Source organism: Onychomys torridus, chromosome 2 (genome assembly GCF_903995425.1).
Source record: "Onychomys torridus chromosome 2, mOncTor1.1, whole genome shotgun sequence".
NCBI classification, from domain to species: Eukaryota; Metazoa; Chordata; class Mammalia; order Rodentia; family Cricetidae; genus Onychomys; species Onychomys torridus.
Genome location: NC_050444.1, coordinates 66926900 through 66947525, shown reverse-complemented (window position 1 = coordinate 66947525; position 20626 = coordinate 66926900). Strand labels below are relative to the sequence as shown.

The window sequence follows — 20626 nt, the reverse complement described above, 5'->3', positions numbered from 1 at the left end:
GCCTGTGCCTTTGGAGTCATGGAACTGGAGACTTTTTTCACCTGGACAAAGTAAGTGGATGGGGAGGGAGAGAGTAATCTGACAAAAAAGAGAACAGAGCGGCTTGAATAGTTTTATCATCTATTCAGTCAGAAGATCTCAACAGGTACCTGATTTAAATAAACTTAGATGTAAATAACATATATGACCAACACCTTAGAACTGCTGGTGTACACTTCCTGAACTCTAACCCCTGGGCATCAGTGGGACACTCCGTGTGCCACATTGGTGTTTCCAAAAGCCAGTCTTAAGTGGTGAATGTAGTTATTAGATTTAATACTGTTTGGACTCAATTATGTTTTATGTCGTAAGGACCAGGCAAACATGTTTGGAAAGCATGCAGTGTTTTGCTGATCACATTTTCGGAGGTCAGGGCGGTCGGCCCGGGTTTGGACCATTGTCTGGCAGCCCAAGGAAAGTTCGATAGGAAGGACACTGAGCCGTACACTCACCAGCGTGGTACTAAGTTCTGCATTCGCCAAGAAAGCTTGAGGCAGATTTCTCCTTTCAAATCCGCGGCTGGTTTCTAGGTCTGTGCCCAACATGAAGTCAGCTATTGTGTGATTGTCACAGATTGGCAATGTTAATGCCACTTTATAAGTGCCAGGCACCGAGATGGCAGACCTGCAAGGTGATGCCAGAATCCCTTTTCTACTGAAAAAAAAACCTCGAAGCTTTGGTTAAATAACTTCCGTAAGGCCACCCAGATTTTAGAATCAAAGCTAAGACTGACTGAACGCGAGCTCAAAGTCTGAACCACTAAAGTGGAACTAGTATCTGACGACTTCTAGATCTAAAAAGCTGACCTCAGCAACATCCCCTGGCACAGTTAGCAAGTCCACTCACTACCCACTGCCGTCTCTTCCGCCACCACCCCTCGGCTGCGCAGGCGCCTTGCCTCGCCCCACTCTCGCTTCCGCCACCACGTCTCGACTGCGCAGGCGCAGCGGCTGGCGGAGAAGGGTCAGGATTCGTGCGCGAACTCACGGACTAGGCTGGCCATGGCGACGGCGGAGGACAAGCGGACGTCACCGGAGCCCGCGGAGCTGCCGGCCGCCGTACGCGCGAGCGTGGAGCGGAAGCGGCAGCGGGCGCTGATGCTGCGCCAGGCCCGGCTGGCAGCGCGGCCGTACCCCGCGGCGGCGGCGGCCACCGGAGGTGGGATTCCTGACGGCGCGCGCAGGGCCTCCCTCCGGCGGGCTCGGTGTGCGGGAACAGCCGTGCATGCCCGTGCCTCCGAGGTTCCAGGCCTTCCTTGTCGCGACCTCTGCCCGGCGCCTCTATGGTGCAGAGCTTTCAGCCTTGCAAGGATTTAAACAATAAGTCCGCACCCTCTCCCAGTCCAGCGCCCAGCAGAAGCGACCCTGGCCCAATCTTTACCCCTGGGTCCTGACTTCCAGGGCCTCATTGAGTAACACATGCAGTGCCCCTCACTTTGGAGTTACCCGATTGGATTCTCACGGCCACCCTGGAAAATGGAAAGGGCAGGGCTTGGTACCCCCGTTTCACCTCTGGCAGTTGAGATCAGAAAAGAAAAGGGATTTTTTTTCTCAGGTTAATCAGGACCAGCACGGGTCATGTGGTCCTGGATTCATTTTGGCTATACTTGCCATCTTAGGGTAGTCCCTGTTTGGCTGTTTTCTGATTTTTAATGTCAATTGTGATCTCGGCTGCTGGCGTCGTTCTTGAGAGTAATTCATCTCAAATATTTCTACAGAAGTAATTTACTTTTTTATCCCTCTCTCTTCTCTCACAACTTCATGTTTTGTATATATTTGTATGTGTGTGTGTGTGTGTGTGTGTGTGTGTGTGTGTGTGTTTTTAGCAGTATGTACTTTTAGACTTTCTTCTAGGGTTGCCATTGAATTTGATTTGTTGCTTCTGACCAGCAAAGTTGGATTGTAAACTAACTTAGATTTGAATCCTTTGAAGTCATTTGAAAGTCCTTATATACCAGTTTGTAATGTGAAAAGTTATCTTCCTTTTTGTTGGTCATAGTGCAGATCTTGGAAGATCTGATTGATGCAGCCTCGGTGTCCCATTATCCATATGCAGATAGACACTGCTGGATAAATGTCTTACAAATGTCCTTCCCCTACCCGCTGGGCATGCAAACAGCCTGGCACATGCCCAGACCCTGCGGTTCAGAACACCAGGGAAATTAGACATAGCATAAGATGGCTGGGTCTGGTGAGTGCAGGTCTGGAACCACAGCTGCTGGGGAAGCTGAGGCAGGAGGATCTCGTTTATGGCCCACCTGGGCTGTAGCGTTTGAGGTCAGCCTGAGCAAGCTAGTGAGGCATTGGCTCTGACAATTTAAAAGAGGCCTGTGGATGTTGCTCAGTGGTGGAGTGCTTGCCTGGCATGCTCCGGTCCTGCGTTCACTCTGGTTTTGATAAAGAAAGCTAGTTCAAGATTAGGCCAGGTTGGCCAGTCCACCCGGTGAGTTTTGAACGCCCCACCCTCTCATTTCATTCACCTCCCTGGGCTAGGAAGGTGTTTCCACTTGAGAGATTTAGAAGATGTGAGTTTTAACTCTTTGTTAGGGGCTTGGCAGTTCTTTTCAGTTTGTTTGCTGTGGCCGGGAATCCCTTCTCTTCCTGGTTCTTCCTCTGACCTCTCACGGTGCTTCTTAGCACCCAGGCTTCTCCTGTCTGCTCACTTCTAGTTCTGGTTAAAATCATCCTCTTAAAGCAATTTTTTGACAAGCGTCTAGTATAGAACCATCGAAGTAAATGTTAGGAGTTGCCACTGTACTTTGTGTTTGAGGCCGCCCCCTGTCTTTCCAACCTTCATGGAGAAGGGAGTTAACAGCAGGGTGGGGACCAGCTGTCCTTAGGCCTGCTTAAGGCTTGGCCCTTGGCTGCTGTCTAAAAACGTGGACCGTGTGTGTTTCCACTATTCCCGAACTAGTGGTTTACGGTGGCTAAATTGTATATAGAAGGTGACTTATGCAGTATACCTGTGTAGGTCTTTGGAAGTCGGGCATTTGGGGCTGTAGTATGGTGGGGAGGGAGGGCTGTAGTATGGTGGGGAGGGCTGTAGTGTGGTGGGGAGGGGGGGCTGTAGTGTGGTGGGGAGGGAGGGCTGTAGTGTGGTGGGGAGGGAGGGCTGTAGTGTGGTGGGGAGGGAGGGCTGTAGTGTGGTGGGGAGGGAGGGCTGTAGTGTGGTGGGGAGGAGGGCTGTAGTGTGGTGAGGAGGGAGGGCTGTAGTGTGGTGGGGAGGGAGGCTCCCATACTTGGGACTCTTCTAGACGCTCCACTTGCCCAGTGTGTCTTTTCACTTGGCTTTTCGTTTGTATTTAAAATCCTTTGCCGCTAATTGGTGCATGTAAGTGAATATTTTCCAGGCTTGTGTGTTGTAGAAGATGAACTGCAGCCAGGGAAGCAGTTTGGGGAGCCCTGATTTATAGCAGGTGATCAAAGTCCCTGCAGTTGGCATCTGAAGTTGGGCAATCGGTCAGACCTCAACCTGTCGGATCTGACTCCAGGTAGACAGTGTGAGAACGGAAGTGGAGAGCACCCAGTTGGTACTCACTGGAGGATGGTTGGGGTGTGGGTGTTCGCTAACAGTGTTGAGTGGTCTGTCCTGTCCATAATCGGAGCTAGGCTCAGGTGTGCCCGGAGTTCACTGACTCTGGCTTTGGTTTGGGCTTGTAGCTGTAGGTGCGATCTTACTTCAAAGGCCACATGTCCTAGTATACAGTCAAGTGGGTTCCACCAGCTGCACCCCCAGGTTCTGAGCGGTCTTGGTGTCTGCTGTGCCCTGCAGTCACTGTAGGGGCTTCAGGGGGTTGTCCTTTAATCGGAACAATAGGTTCTTGTGGCTGTGGTACATACATGCGCACATCATCTGTGAGGAAGTACCACTTTACTTCTTTATACCTCTTAGGTCTTTTTGTTTGTTTGTTTGTTTGTTTGTTTTAATTTCTTGCCATGCTCTTCCAGCTGGGTGCATCTGGACAGTCTGAATAGAAATGGTGACACTGTTATCCTTTTCCTGTTTACCCACAGGGGAACACACTGGCTTGCCTGGCTCAGCTGATGACTGCCTTTATCTGCTTTCCGTAGGTGTGACCAGTGTAAAAGTCCCTCCCAGAATGATTGACACCAAAGGAGGCTTCATTTTAGAAGAGGAGGAGGAAGAGGAACACAAGATTGGAAATGTTGTTCATGAACCAGGTAAAGCAGTGTTTTTCCACAGAAGCATTGACACTGGTTTCGAAGTATTGTGAAGGGTTCTTTGCTCATTGATCAATGGGAAGATTGGTGGTAGATTAAAAAGTCAGAGACGGGGGAGGAGGGAGGAACTGGAAGAGTAGAGGGAGGGGAAAATGTAATCAGGATATATCGTATGAGAAAAGAGTCTACTTTCAATAACGGGAAAAATACAACTCTGGGTGTGTGTGCATTATCAGTTTACAATGCTAACTTTTGTGTATGCTCCCTTTTCATGGTGGAACAGATATGCTTACACATGCAGTTTCTTGGTCATATGATAATATGTTTAATTTTATGAAGGACTACAACACAGTTTTAGGCAGATTCATAATTTCGAACTCTCATCAGTGATATAGGAGAGGGCTGGCTTCTCTACATTCTTGCAGTTTTTTTTCTTACCCGTCTCTGGTCATATTATCCCCATGTGAATCAGTAGCATGCTTCAGGTTGAATTGAGTATACTAGGTGCTAATGGTGTTGGACATCCTTTCAAGTATTCATTGCCCATTTTAAATTTTGGAGCAATATTTATTTCAAAACTCCCTATAATTTTAAATTAAAGGATCTATCTTTAATGCTGATACAAAAAATGTAAATTATAGATACAGGTTTCCTGTCAGTTTCAGCATATAAATGGTTCACTATTCATTTTCTCTTAGCTCAGGGTGTCTTTGAATTGGCTTGATGATATTCTCTTAAGAGGATTTTGTTTGTAATATTAGTAGTGTCCAATTAAAATAGTTGTATTTTTCCCGTTATTGAAAGTAGATTCTTTTCTCATACAATATATCCAATTACAATAGCTCCGCTTTGCAAAAAGAGAGAGAGAGAGAAGGAAAAGAACATTTCATACTTCAAAATTCATGTACAGTTTTACTCCTATTCTCTGAAGTATACAAGTTATATCTGGGGGCTTGTGTGTGTGTGTGTGTGTGTGTGTGTGTGTGTGTGTGTGTGTGTGTGTAATTTACTTATTTTTTTATTTTGATTTTTTGAGACATACTTCTCTGTGTAGCTTTGGAGCCTGTCTTGGTACTCACTCTGCAGACCAAGCTGGCCTCGAACTCACAGAGATCCATCTACCTCTGCCTCTCAAGCGCTGGGATCAAAGGTGTGCGCTACCACCGCAATGTGTAAATTTAAATGATCCTCTTCATGATAAAATTCCTAAGGATTTTTTCCCATGTAATTCTTTATTTGTTCATCAATATGGCCTTACATTTATTAAATATATCCATTAACAACAGCAAAGTCCAACGCCCAGGCATGTGGAAATGGTTACTTGGTTTACATACGTGGGGTGGACATTTGCTGTTGTTTTATCATAGGCAGGAAGAGCCCAGATACTGATGGATGGAATAAATTCTAAGAAGTATTTTCATGAGCTGGGCATGGTGCTGCTTGGGATGCTAAAGCAGGATGATTACTTGAATTCAGGATTGCGACTAGCCTGGTAAGGTCTGGAGACACACACCTTCATCCCAGCAGGCGGATCTTTGGAGCTTGAGGCCAGCCGGGTTTCTATAATGAGTTCCAGATCAGCTAGAGCAACAAAGTGAGACTCTGTCTCAAAGAAAGACGAAAAAGGAAAAGGCAGACCTGTAGAACACAGTAAAGCCCTGTTCTAGTTCCGTTTTGTCATGATAAACACCTGACAAAAACCCACGAGGGAGGAAAGGCTTATTTGGCTTAGAATTCCAGATTGCGGTCCACCATGGAGGGGACTTGAAGGCAGGAACCTGAGCAGCTGGTCACAACACCCAAGGGAAGAGCTAAGAGGAACAAATGTACCCACGCTCCCTGCTTGCCCTCCACTCAGCTAGCCCTGTCTGCTCTTACACAGTCCAGTCCAGGGTGCCGCCCACAATGGCTGCGTCCTTCCCACTTGAATTAGAAATTAAAACAGGCCCACAGGCCAACCTGATCCTGACAGTTCCTCAGTCCAGGCTCTTGTCTCTGGTGGTTTTCAGGTTGTGGCAAGTTGACAATTAAAAACTTAACATGACAAACCCCATCTTAGAAAGAAAGAAAGAAAGGAAGGAAGGAAGGAAGGAAGGAAGGAAGGAAGGAAGGAAGGAAGAAAGAAAGAAAATAGTAAGAATAAAAAAATAAAAAGACAGTAAGAAAGAGAAATTATTTTATAGATCAAAACAAGAAGCCAGTACCCACAAAACACAACTTAGGACATTCTTTTATTTAGAGCTGGGATAGAAAGCGGGCTGTGAACATGCCCCATGGGGTTAACGTGTTGCTGAATCAGTTACATGTACACATTCTCTCAGCTGAGAAAGCTTTCACTGTGGAAAAGAGAAAGTTATGAGGTCTGGAAAACCCCGGTGTAGCCCTTAGCTGTGGCATAAGATGTGTGCCCGCGTGAGTAGCAGCGCCTGCCAGCGTGTTTAGACACCTAAAGGGAACACATGTATGTTTACACTAGATATCATATTTCAAGAGGGCATGTAGGCAGCATGTGGCCTCGGAAACGGAGTGGCCAGAAGTCTTGCAGTTGTCACGTGAGAGACAGTTGTCAAAACCAGCTGACCTAGCTGAGGTCTTCAGCAGCCCGAAAGCCCAGAACGCCCACTCCCAGGATTTCCTGTGGGCAGCAGAGTTTGAGACTGAGGGACAGTTCCAGGGAGGGAAGTGTCAGCCTGTATAACAGGGGAGGCCCTGGATGACAGGGGAGGCCCTGGATAACAGGGGAGGCCCTGGGTAACAGGGGAGGCCCTGGACGACAGGGGAGGCCCTGGGTAACAGGGGAGGCCCTGGACGACAGGGGAGGCCATGGGTAACAGGGGAGGCCATGGACGACAGGGGAGGGGCCCTGGGTAACAGGGGAGGCCCTGGATGACAGGGGAGGCCATGGGTAACAGGGGAGGCCCTGGGTAACAGGGGAGGCCCTGCATAACTTGGGAGTGCTTATTGCATTTACCTCTGGACACTTCCAGAGTGTGGCATAGACCTCGTGGGCCTCTGAGTTCCCCTGAAGCAGCGTCCCCCACACTGACTGCTGCCTCGTGCTGTAAGCCCGGGGGATTGAGAGCACAGAGACCCTTGGGAGAAGAAAAACAAAGCAAGGCTGCCTCCCATGGTGCTGTGGGGAGCAGCCCTGTGCTAGGAGGGAGCACATAGGATTGGACCTTTGTGTCCCTGTGATTTTGTGGCTGTGGAAACTGTCTGCAATTTTTCTCATTGCAGTGAAAGGATCAGCTCAAGCGAGGGAAGTTATTTTGGCCATAGTTCATGGTACCAGTCGGCCATGGTAGAGAAGGCAGGGCCGTGGGCTTGGTCCTTGGCATGAGTGTGGCAGCTGCGTGTTACAGGGTACCGACCAGGAGGCAGAAGTGTGGCCGGGCTGTGACCCCCAAGGCCTGTTCTCCAGGGGTCCTACTTCCCTTGGTTCTCAACCTGTGGGTTGTGACCCCTCTGGGGAGTTGAACAACCCTTTCACAGGGGTCACCTAAGACCATCAGACAATACAGATATTTACATTATGACTCATAACAGTAGCAAATTACAGTTATGAAGTAGCAACAAAATAATTTTATGGTCGAGGTCACCACAACATGAGGAACTGTATTAAAGGGTCCCAGTGTTAGGAAGGTTGAGAACCACTGCTCTAGACCACCACCTATAGGTTCTATAATCTCCCCAAATAGTGCCACAACCCGAGGTTCAGTGTTCCAACACATGAACCCCTGGAGACATAACCAAACAAGACTTACCATGACTAGTTTTTCCACAAAGGCTCTGTGTTAATCTAGTAAGTCATCACATACTGTGAGATCCGGCCTTGCTGCCAAGATTAAAACATGCCTATGGCATTGTTTTAGAGAAAATAGGGTCTGGTTCTGGTGACACCGTGAAAGAATTCAGGTGATAAAACAGTAGCAAAAATGAGAATTTACTAGAAGAAAGGATGGAACACATGAGCATCATGAGCTCTAGGCTCTGATGGTCAAGGGGCTGGGGTCTAGTCAAATGAAGAGATGGGCCTACATGCACAGCATTGAAATTGTTTGCTTTGGATTTTTAGTGTTTTTTTTTTTCCGTTTTTTTTTTTTTTTTTTTTTTGGTTTTCCAAGACAGGGTTTTTCTGTAGCTTTGGAGGCTGTCCTGGAACTCGCTTTGTAGACCAGGCTGGCCTCGAACTCACAGAGATCCTCCTGCCTCTGCTTCCCGAGTGCTGGGATTACAGGTGTGCGCCACCACCACCCGATTTTGGTTTTATTCTTGTAAACAGCTTGAGTAAGACTTTGTCTCATCCTTTATAGAGGAGAGACACCCGGAAGATCGGTGTCCACATCAGCTACAGTGGACAATGCTATATTCCCAGGATTCCGAGCTCTGATCTTTCTTGACCACTCCTGTCCAGCTGGTGACTTACACTGTCCAGTCACAGACCGGAAGCTCTGACCACGTTAGTAATTTTAGGGTGGCCACCCTCAGCACTGCATCTGCAGGTACAGGTAGAGCGTGCGAAGGGAGTGCCTCGGTCCTTGCTGTCTGTGGAACTGAACAACTGTGAGGTCGCTGGTAGTTTTTTCTCATCAGTATTTGTATCGGGCATGTGATCTATGACGAGCCGGCAGGTAGAGGAAAATATGTATTGCTTTAGTCCTACAAAAGGATACAGAACCCCCTCCCTTCTCTCTGCAGGGCCCGTCATGGAGTTTGATTATGTGGTCTGTGAAGAGTGTGGGAAAGATTTCATGGACTCCTATCTCATGAACCACTTTGATTTGCCAACGTGTGACAGCTGCAGGTGCTTGTTTTCATCTTAAACCCACTGTTTGCCTCTGTGTGCTCCAGACCAAAGCCTTCTTTCTAGGCAACCCAGCTGCTGAGCCAGGGCCTCAGCAGTGGAGAGACTCACAGTGAGCTATCCAGGCCAACACTGAGTTTGCAGTCTTCCTGCCTCAGCCCCCTGGTGGCGATCTTCTACCCGGCCTCTGCCCCCCACCTCCTCCATCTTGCACCCCTTGATTCTCTGCTCTCTAGGGCAGCAGTTCTCAACCTGTGGGTCACAGCCGCTTTGAAGGTCAGACGACCCTTTCACAGGGGTCGCCTAAGACCATCAGAAAACCCAGATGATTATATTATGATTCATACCAGTAACAAAATTACAGTTATGACGTAGCAAGGAAATAATGTTATGGTTGAAGGTCACCACAACCTAAGGAACCGTATTAAGGGGTTGCAGCGTTAGGCAGGTTGAGAACCACCGCTCTAGAGAATTTTGCTCAAAACTGTTAAAATGGTTTTTAATTACATTTAGAATATGTCTTCACCACGGCTGCAGGTCCCCAGTTGCCTCTTATTACCTCTTCCCACTGTTTGCTAGCAGTTACTGTGTGTACGTGCATGCATGCGAACATGCATGTGTGCCGTCCATCCTGCCCAGCAGCTTCTGCAAGTGTGGTTCTCTGTGAGAAAGATTTTTTTCTGCCCAATTCGCGGGCATTTTATAAACTCTGTGGTGCTTCAAGTTCCCACTCTTTCTCTGTTTTTACCTTGTGTTTTTTCTTTTTCTTTTTCTTTTTCTTTTTGGAGACAGAGTTTCTCTGTAGTTTTGGAGCCTGTCCTGGATATCGCTCTGTAGACCAGGCAGGCCTTGAACTCACAGAGATCCACCTGGCTCTGCCTCCAGAGTGCTGGGATTAAAGGCAAGTGCCACTGCTGCCCGGCTTCCCTTGGTTTTTGAGTGTCTAGAACCCAGCCATGTTTAGGAAATAGGACCTTGTGTGCTCATATTTATTCCTTACCATCTTTTTGAAGCAGGGTCTGTGTACCCCAGGCTGGCCTTGAACTTTCAGTCCTCTTTCCTCAGCCTCCTGAGTGCTGGGATGGTAGGCATGAATTACTGTTTCTGGTGACCTTGTGATTCATTTATATTTTCCTTCTCATTGCGTCTTCCCTATTCTTGGTTCAAGTCCTTTCTGGAAGAAGAAGAAGCTTCTTAAACTCTTAGATGACTAGAGTCTGCTTGAATTTTCATGACTGATCATAAGAACCAAAGACAGGGAAGTGACGCTTGAACCTTTAGTGTGCAGACCTGGAGTTGCCGGCTGTCTGAAACCTCAGTTGGATTAAAGTCTATATAATGCTCTTGACCTCTTTCCAGAGATGCTGATGACAAACACAAGCTTATAACCAAAACAGAAGCCAAGCAGGAATACCTTCTGAAGGACTGCGATTTAGAGAAGAGAGAGCCCGCGCTTCGGTTTATCGTGAAGAAGAACCCTCATCATTCACAGTGGGGTGACATGAAGCTCTACTTAAAGTTACAGGTCTCTAGGAAGCTGGACTGGGGAAGTGACGAGTTATTACTAACAGTGGTTTGCTTGCTCACACAGTAAAGATCATCCTTTTCTCTGTTCACATGTCCATCCTAGTCACAGCTAAGAACCGCTCAGAACACAGTACTTTCTCACCTCGCTTTTGCTGTGGTAACTTTGGCATAAGCATGTTGCTAGTGGGTGATGTTAGGAGTATGATTTGGACTTAAAAACATTTAGAAAGGGTCAGACTTCATTTGCCTATCCGTTCCTTTATCAAACAAGAAAAAGAAATGCTCTTAAGATGATTAGCATTTCGGTTACTTCACAAACGCCTGGAACCTGACTGTATTGGGAAATACAATCCGGAATGCTCCCGAGGGCCCTGGGACTTGCACCGCTCTGAGCAGGTGACATGTGTGCCATGGCAGAGACCCACTTACTGGTGTGCTCTAGAGTCCCAGGTATCCTCCTGTATCTACTCCAGAATGGCTTAAATATTGTAATTTTTATTCCATTATAGGAAAATCTAAAAAGTCATTGTTTCAAGGCTGTTTATACAGGAATATACCAGAAGATATTCTAGTATTATTAGATAATTATATATTTGTATATAATTTATATATAATATACAATAAATCTAAATATATACAAATATATGACCATATATTTAGATATCATTAGATATAAATATATAATATATATTTAGGATAATTAGATATTATACTAATCTATAAATAGAATTAAGCCACACTGTAAAACAAAACATGTACTGAATTTCACTAAATGGATGATTATTGATTTAAAAATTCACTACTTATCGTAGGTACCATTCGAAATAAGTAACGATGCTGCTGAGTGGAGCAGGGCAGGCTCTCCTGTCACCTGGTGTTGGTCTTCCTGCGGGGCCCAGCAGGCTCTCCTGTCACCTGGTGTTGGTCTTCCTGCAGGGCCCAGCAGGCTCTCCTGTCACCTGGTGTTGGTCTTCCTGCAGGGCCCAGCAGGCTCTCCTGTCACCTGGTGTTGGTCTTCCTTTTAGTCATGCGCCTGTACTCACACACTCACACACTCGGGCGGCGGGCACAAGACTTTCACAGCATTTCCTGCCCTCCTGACCCTGTGATGGATTTTACATTTTCTTCTCACTGAGTCTTTCCTTCATTTACACTTCTGTACTCAGTTCTTTCTGGAAAAAGTGGGGCTTGAAGAGAATTCTTTAACTGTTCAATTACATGGTTTTGCTCCTAATGGGACTAAATGGCATCTGTGAGCTTGATAGTTAGGACTTTATACTGTGCAGCTCTGAGTCCCAAGTAACTGAAGTATTTATTAACTGTGCTGTAGGTTGTAAAGCGGGCCCTGGACGTTTGGGGTAGCCAGGAAGCCCTGGAGGATGCAAAGGAAGCGAGGCAGGAAAACCGAGAAAAAATGAAGCAGAAGAAGTTTGATAAAAAGGTAAAAGGTAAGTGTCAGAATCTCCTATCCCTTGGTTCATTACAGAGCAGAGGCATGGGGGCTTCCTGTCTGTAGAGGTGCTGGCATGTCGTGTCCATAGTGGGAAAAGTGAGCTTGAACTTTGGCCTCCGTGGGTTGGCGTGTGAGTTGTTTCTGTGTGACCGTGGTGGCAGGGTGGGGTATCGGGATGAGGCATCATTAGGTCTTAAGGGTGGCCTGCCTGCAGTGTTTAAGAAAACAGTAACCAAAACAACAAGACTCAGTAGCCGCCTCTCTCTTTGCTTGAAACAAAAATCGTGAGCTCAGTAGCGGGCAGGTTTAGTAGCTAGAAAGAGTGATTGATAACCATTAGTCTGGGCGTCTTTTTTTATATGACTAAGGAAACACCCAGAAAGATGAGTAGATGGCTACATATGTTGGGACAGTTGTCAGGTTCTCTGACTGAGTCTTCAGGTGTACAGTCATTCCTCTGTCTGTGTGTCCGTCTACATGCAGCAGTCCACTCCCTGTGGACCTGTCTCTGCATCCCTTATCCATGTGTGACTGTTTTCATGAATCCCTGTACACATCTAGTATTTACCATGTGCCAGGTTAGCACTGTGCTAACCGGCAGAAACTTGAGATTGAGTGCTGGGTGTGGCACCACACCAGGGATGAACCCAGGGTGTGGCAGGAGCGCTCAGGACTATGAACAAAATCCCCCCAAGAAGGGTCTTCAGGAAGTCACCGGCACATGCCCTTCATGTGGTCGCTGTGTAGAGCCCCTGTGTGGTGCACACTGTGTCTAGGTAACATGCATCCTGCTGTAGGTTGGGTTATACATTTACTGGATCCATTTCAAATCGATATTCTAGCCATGTTAATTTTTCTCAGATTTTAAGATTTAGAAGAGGTTTTATAGGACTAGGATAGCCCAGATGTCTTAAAAACCAAGAAAAGGGAGTGGTGGTACGTACATGTCTGTAATCCTAGTACTCAGGAGGCTGAGGCAGGAGGATTATGAGTTGGACGCCAGCCTGGGTTATAGAATGAGTCCTTGGCTCTCAGAAAACAAAAACAAAACTCCACGACAAAACCTGCCCCTCCAAAACCAACTAAACAATAACAACAAAATCCAACCTATCAGCTAACTAACCAGCCAAATGAAACCCCAAACAAAAAGCAAAGGCAGGGCAGCACGGGCCTTCCTGGTCTCCTCTTGGGGTTGCCTCCCTCCCCCAGTTTCCGCTGTAGGAGCACAGGTGGTAGGAAAGGAGGAATGAAGTCCTGCTCTGTGATTCCACTGCCTGGTCCTGAGTGACCTTTAACACTCCTTTCCATGTGCAGACTTAGACACTTTGAAATAAAAACGGTAGCTCTGTTGAACACAAGTACATCAAGACCACCTCACTGAAACCCTTCTGCACAAGTGACTTAATCCCTGGGCAGATAGGAAGCCCACTTGTAAGGCTTAGCTGGTTTCCTATAGCAAACTGCCACAGGAGAGCCTTTCATTGAAGTTCCCCAAGCCAGCCAGAGCTGTGCCCAGCATTCAGATGCCAGCAGTGACCCAAGGAGAAGAGGTCCTCCTCTTCAACTGGCCCTTTCTCTAATCGTTTAGTGTTTCCATTAGCCTCGCCTCTAACAGCAGAGCCACTGCTAATACAAGGTAAAGCAGTGAAGAGGCAGTAGTGAGGAAGGGGTGGAAGGAGGCCTCCAGGTCATCTGCTGACTCGGGTGTGTGTGTGTTCTCTCTCTCTCTCTCTCTCTCTCTCTCTCTCTCTCTCTCTCTCTCTCTCTCGTGCAGTGTCTGTGTGCAGTGCACACATCAGTGCACACGCACACGCATTTGGAAGCTGGAGGCCATCTTAGGCCTTTGTGATAGGGTCTCTTCACTGAACATAAAGGCTGGCATAGGCTAGGCTGGCCGGCCAGTGAGCTCCCAGGCTCCCAGATCCACCTGTCCTGTACACCTCTCCCACATCCAGTGCTGAGGCTAGAGCAGCTATGCTTGTTTTCCAGTGTGGTGCTGGGGATTCAAACTCAGTTTCTCATCCTGCACTCTCACCCACTGAGCTGGTGGGTTCTCAGATCACTGCAGTGTCCAGGGTTTCAATCCAGCTGCTAGAAATCAGCCTTCGGACCTCAGGTGATACCTTAGTGCAGACAGTGAAATGTAGATAAAAGAATCAGAACCAATTAGAAATCTGTGTCTGCAAAGTGCCAAGGAACACTGTAACTTTTCCTTAGACACTAATTCTGTGGTCTGGTCAAGATGTCATGGAGTGGTAACTCAGTCCCTACAATTTGACTAGTAAAAGACTATGAGATGCACTTAATTTCTTGCCTTTTTAATATAATTTTATCAGGATATACATATATATTAATACAGATAGAAATTTTCTACGATTTCCAAAACATGAACTCAATTGGTGTTTACTTTTTGGTCACTGTATTAGCTCACCAGACAAAATACCATGCATTTTCCTCATTGCTTAGTTGCAGTTGACACAGGTTCTTTTGAAGATTGGTTTTTTGGGTTCATCTGTTTGGGTGAAGCATGCTTTTTAGGAAATGTTTGTGTGAGTGTGTACTCTGCACGTGTCTGCAGATAGAGTGCCTGCCGTTTCCCCTTTGCATATGACTCTGTGAGCTTTGGGCGCCTGCGTCACCTCCTTCCCTTGGGCTGTTCAGTGTGCTGAGGTCAGTGTGATGCCCCCTTTAATTGTGGCTTCTTTGATTCACTCTAGCGCTTGGTGGATATGTTCCTGTCCTGACTAGGCCACAGAGGGCTGAGTGGAGTAGACTGTAGAGTAGAAACGAGAAGCTGTTGTGCAGTTTGCTCAGAGCAGACAGGAGTCAAAGCGAGTCGAAAGGCTTTTTAGGTGGAAAGAAATTGGAACATGGTTCCTCTTGATGCACAGCGAAGCTGACATAAAGCTTTCTTCTTTATGGGAAGGTAAGCAATTCTATTTGCCTGCTCTTAACATATGGTTTATGTTAGCAGCTACAGCACTGAGTCCGCTCCAGAAAGAAGTGTGAATACCATCAGTACACACAGACAAGGCCCCACATCTCCAAGCCATCAGGGTAACTGGATTTCAAAGGGCGCATCACCCAGTAGCAGACAAGAACCCCAAATTGGTTGACACACAGAACGTTCTTGGTCTGCAGGCTTTCTTGCCTTAAATGAGGTGGGACTACGGGTGTTTCTCCCATGTTACATGTTAGTTCCAGCAATTTTCTTCCTGAAAGGCTAGTCACCTAACCTTCATTGTTACTATGCATGGTCCCCACCCCTGCAAGGGGCAGGTAAGGACATCCCATTAGAGGTCCTTCTGAGTTTGTGGACACTGCAACTGGCCTGTGGATATATTTGTGACTGTTGTGGAGCTTCTCTGAGGAGTTTGAGAGATACAGCTCCATCCTATTTAGTTCATGGAACACAAGCTTGTAATCTTTTTCCTCCGGGTAACAAGGGTACAATGGCTAGCTCTTCTGCACGATGCCCTCAGAAGCAGCACTGTTTCTTTGACTGCAGACTGTCTTCTCTTTTGCAAAATGTAGTTACTAAAAACAAGCTTTGAAGCGGTATTGATTTTTCACAAGCATTTTGGGGAAATCTCTTTGGGTGAACATTCTAAGCAGTTTCTGAGGCTCTCAGTAGCAAGACTGGTTATTCATTTCCAGGAAAGGTAGTTTCTGGACATCAGCCATCCACTGCCAACCGGACTAGGAGGCTGCAACATGGCAAGCCACCCACCATCTAGTTCTCCAGCCTCACTCAGGCTCCAGTTTTGTGTAGCAGATGCACCCTGGTTCCTTCCTGGGTGTTAGACCTGACCCTACTTTTGTGTACTCTAACCTTTGTATCTCAGAGTCAACAAGAGAGTTGATTGCTACCTTCATGAAGGTTGTGAAACCCACAAACAGTCCCTTAAAATTTTTTTGGGGGGCCAGTGAAATGGCTCAGTGGGTAAATGTGCTGGCTGCCAATCCTAATAACCCAAGTTTGGTTCCCAGAACCCATTTGGTGGAAGGAGAGAACTCACTCCTGCCAAGTTGTTCTCTGGCCTCTACATGTACACCATTGTGGCAGCATGCACACACACACACACACACACACACACACACACACACACACACCCCAAATATTTTTCCAAGTGTTGGCATTTGGCTATTTCTAACCTTTTGCACTTGCATACACTTTGCTAAGCCATGAGTTACCTGTAAACATTGTGATTCTTACAAATCTCTGTAACTCAAAGCTCATCATAATCATGAAACGTAAAAGCGATTATGCAGTATATAATGTTTCCCATCTGTTGTTCCGGTGCCCTCTCTCACTTCCACTTATTCGATCCAGGAGCTGCTAGGGTGGCACCTTTAATGTCACCCTCAGCTTTTCTTTTGCCCCTAGCACTTTGCAGCACCCATACCAACTGTGGGACAGCACACTCCTGCCCGTGGACTGCTCAGCATCTTGTTTTTGCTCCGTTAGACTCAGGGTGCAGGTCTGTGGGAGGAGTACTTCCTAGGAGATGAGGACACACACCGCCTGAGACCTGCGAGTTTTTTGAGGGGGTGACAGTCATCATTCTCCACTGAACTACTTTCTTTTTGTAATTATTACACATGACACTGTGGATGTAGCCCCATTTGACTCAATGGTTTTAGTATATGGAGACGAGTCTTAGCTGTGGCAGTTTGTGGACCTATAAGTAGGGTTGTTCTCCTTTGAAACAAAGCTTTTCCTTGGGTTCTACTCTTGTTTTCTTGAGACAAGGTTCATGTAGCCTAGGGTGGACTTGAACTTGTAACAATCCTCCTGCTTCTGCCTCCCAAGCACTGGGATTATAGATAACCATCACCTTGCCTGTTTTGTTTTGAGGGAGGAACTTTGTGTAGCTCTGGCTGACCTGGAACTTACTCTGTAGCCCAGGCTGCTGGCCTCCAATTCAAAGATCCCCCTGCCTCTGCCTGCCAGGTGCTGAGACTAAAGGCGTGTGCTACTTGCCTGGCCCTTGGGTTTTATTTTGGTTTGTAAGCCTCTTTGGACTGACTTGTGGATTCTTCTCAGGTCATGATAATGCAGGCTCCTCCTGTTCTTCATTTTGATTGTCAAACTGTCTCAGGTTTGGCCAGTGGAGCCCCCTTTAAGCTGGTGCCTGTCTTTTCCTAAAGCCCTGTTTATTTGGAAAGAATTTCAGAAAATGGCTGGAATAGTGGGACAGAGGGCCACACACAAACATGCCTTCCCCAGACTGAGCTGTTGCTCATGCTGCCGTTTGGATCATGTGTATGCTCTCACTAAAAACACTTTTTCCTGAACCACGTAAGAGTAGTATGTTGCATAATCACTACCCTGTATGTGTTTAGTTTCCTAACAAATTGGTTTTTTGTTGTTGTTGTTTACTAGTGTGACATTAGCAAACAGTATTTAGATTTTAATCTAAACTGTTGTTCTACTTCTGCTCACTAACTCAGCAGTATCCTAACATTCCCCTTCTAGAGTGGACTTGGTGCAGGCTAACACTGTAGGCATTACACAGGTCCTCCTCCTGACCTGTTCATTTCTACCACCCTTGCCTTTTATGCCACGGGCATTGTTGAAGTTTGTTCCCTTCTTCCACGTGCTGTTTTGGGGAGTAAGACTTTTCATGTTTGTGGATTTTCTGCTAATGCAGAAATAAGTGCAGGTTAAGTATCTCAGGCAGGTGCTAACTCTTCCAGGGCCTCACATCTGGAAGGTACACAGTGCCCATCTGCTCTCAGTGGTAATGACCTGGTTTTTATTCAGTAAGCAAAAAGAAACAGACTATGCAAACCACCCCTCCCAACCCCAATTCAGCAATGTCTGCTGGCGGCGTTGCTGGAACCAGAGCTACTGTGATGGTTCCGAGACAGCCTGTTGCTCTAGCTCTCCCAGTCAGTCAGCATTCTACAGCACTGTTATTGGTAAGGACTGTTTTCCAGTGTTGTTTGTTCATTGTCTTTAACTTGGAGCTCAGATTTGGCCCATTGGGGATCTTATCATATATGGGCTGCCGTCTATGCCCTTGACAAGCTGAACATGCACAAAGCATGTTTGTCTGTTCTTGTGTGTTAAAAAAACCCTGAGTGCATAATGATATAGCCCATTTTAATCCTCCAAATTTCAGGGCTTATTCTATGCAGGGAGGAACCTGAGAACCTGGCTGCTTAATAGAAAGGAAGTGATACATCTTCCATCATTGCACTTCTGTGCTGGTGGCTCCCTATCCCTGAGCATGCCTGCTCCACTCCCTGTCCTTAGGCTTTGGACCGCTTGTTTGGAAAAGGAGAGAAGGGCAAAGAAAAGCCAAACTTAACAGCAGAGTGGGTTAGATATCTCTAATCTGAAAATCCAAAGTGCTCCAAAAGAAATACTGCCAACAAGGAAACCCCATGCCTAGACACTAGAAATACATAAGGTACATCAAGCTGTATGTGTTTTGTTAAGACTTGGGTCCCATCAGACATATTCTGTATATGCAAATGTTTCAAAATCTAAAAATATCCACCAATCACTTTCAAGACTTGGCTATGTGATGCCCGGCCTGTGCTTCCACCTCTACCAGGAATATCTATGAGAAGCACTACATATCCAGCTTTAGTCTAGTGTAGTTAAACAGCTCGTTGTCACAAATGTGACAAAGAAAATGTCAGTCTTCAGTCATGGCTGGAAAGATAGTTTTTCATGGATGTAGTACGTATGAGAAGAAAATAATTCTTAACTCTTCCTCACCTACATTCAATATTCAAATCTGGCAGAGAAGGTAGCTTAGTCTGATTGTACTGAAGCCCAATTTTGAGGGATTCTTCACAGTGGGGAAGTCAAGGAGAGTGGCAGGCTATCTTTCCCCACCCAAGCTGAGAAGCAGGAACCCACAGAGGGACATCTGCTGCCCCTCTGCAGACAAGAGGCACACTGACTCACTCAGGTAGCAGAGAACAGATACTTCATGATATAAAATGACCAAGATTAGAGTTCAGATGACTGACCTTCCTAGCAGATGCTGTACACACTGAACCTTGTAAATCTCAAAGTGGTGAAAAGGCAGCATGACCCAGTGAAGAATGCTGCCCAGGGCCAGGATGATGATCCCAGGGACCTGAGCTGGACTGTACCCCTGCTCATCAGCCCACTGACCTTGGGCGTTTGTGACTTCTGCCCTGGTTTGCCCAACTGTAAAACACTGGGATGCAGCTCTCTGTAATTACCCAAGAGGTGTAAAGTAAATGCGTCTTAAGTACTTAGCCCAGTGTCCAGTATGTCACCCTGTCTTGCTGTTACCCATGATGTTATGACTGGAGACAAAGATTCAAGTAGTGCTGTGACATTAGTTACAACAAAATGTCTCCAGGAAAACCAGCAACCCCTGGAATCTGAAGTTACTGGTTGTGAGCCAGCTGACACGGGTGCTAGGAATCAATCTCAGGTCCTCTGGAAGGGCAGTGTGAGCTAACCACTAAGCCATCTCTCCAGCCCCTGGCAGTCTGTTTCTAAAAACAACAGGGTTGGTATGGAAATGTAGCTCAGTTGACAGTTAGCATGCACATGGCCAGGGTCTGATCCCCAGCACCACATAAACCAGATGTGGTGCTCATGCCTGAACAGTTGGGAGTGAGGCGGGAGTGGCCATAGGCTACATGGTCTACATGAGACTGTCATTTACAAAGCAGACATGAGGTCACTGCCCGAGCAGTTTCTCCAGGATGGAAACACAGCAGCCTACATTAGTCTTGGCTTTCTGGTTTTCCTGTAAGCAGAACTTGACGACTACAGGAACTCCTGACTGAAAATCTTGGGCTCTGGGCCACTCCCATCCTTTGCTTACCGCAGCTGACTTTGCTGCTTTGGCATCCTGTTTTCTGTCAGATGTTCCCTGCCCCCCCCCCCCCAGCGTCCCCATTCTGTTGGTTTTTGTTGCTATTCTTCTAACTAACCCACACAGCCACCTCTGCCAACTACTGCTCAATAATGAAACGAGCAACTGCAGACTCCGCAGGCCTGCCACGTTTGTGGAACCAACTGTTAGAATGAAAGGAAGCCATTATATACATTACACACACAAATAACAATGAGAGCCTTGTTGGATCTATTTTGTATTCAGCTGAAAACGTTTTTCCCCCCTAGAATTGCGGAGAGCAGTAAGAAGCAGTGTGTGGAAAAGAGAAACAGCTGCTCACCAACATGAGTACGGGCCAGAGGAAAACTTAGAAGATGACATGTACCGCAAGACTTGTACCTTGTGTGGCCATGAACTGACATACGAAAAAATGTGACTTTTAAAACAAATTTATATTCAAATAAAGGCTCTGTTCAAATGTACCACAGTGTGGGCTCCACAGAAACAACACTTACACAACAGTGTTTTAGAAATGATTGTGCTTAAGGTCTGGCTGAGGGCACAGCGTTGCATTTCTGGGAGCCCAGTGGTATAGCAGGCCATTTACTAACTAAAGAAAAAACCCTAAGGTCATGGATATGCTTAGAGAAAAAAGGTACACATGTACACCTGTACATACATGCACACCCATCCTACCCCCATGTACCCCTTTCCTTTGCACACACAGAAGTAAAAATAAGTGACAGCCTAGAGCTAGTCCACGGGGAATAGGGACAGGTAAATC

At 46.7% G+C, this 20626-nt stretch overlaps 1 protein-coding gene across 2 annotated transcripts; it reads left to right on the top strand.

The window, feature by feature from the left end:
- Positions 1-987: 987 nt before the first annotated feature.
- Positions 988-20324, top strand: Xpa (XPA, DNA damage recognition and repair factor). Of its 2 annotated transcripts, XR_004944161.1 has the most exons (7): positions 988-1197; positions 4110-4220; positions 8919-9024; positions 10384-10549; positions 11882-11999; positions 14722-14930; positions 20130-20191. XR_004944161.1 is itself a non-coding variant. In XM_036177085.1 (6 exons), exons 1-6 carry the CDS (start codon positions 1041-1043, stop codon positions 20276-20278), a joined length of 807 nt encoding a protein of 268 aa, XP_036032978.1. In that variant the 5' UTR covers positions 988-1040; the 3' UTR covers positions 20279-20324. The 2 variants fall into 2 exon arrangements, 1 of the variants encoding a protein (XP_036032978.1); XM_036177085.1 differs by lacking the exon at positions 14722-14930 and having other exon boundaries at positions 20130-20324.
- Positions 20325-20626: the final 302 nt, after the last annotated feature.

What these genes read in the sequence shown, in the direction of transcription:
- Xpa (XM_036177085.1), top strand. Translation starts at nt 1,041, where the DNA reads ATGGCGACGGCGGAGGACAAGCGGACGTCACCGGAGCCCGCGGAGCTG. An exon ending in AAATGTTGTTCATGAACCAG is followed by an intron (nt 4,221 to 8,918) that starts GTAAAGCAGTGT and finishes TTCTCTCTGCAG; the next exon opens with GGCCCGTCATGGAGTTTGAT. An exon ending in CCAACGTGTGACAGCTGCAG is followed by an intron (nt 9,025 to 10,383) that starts GTGCTTGTTTTC and finishes ACCTCTTTCCAG; the next exon opens with AGATGCTGATGACAAACACA.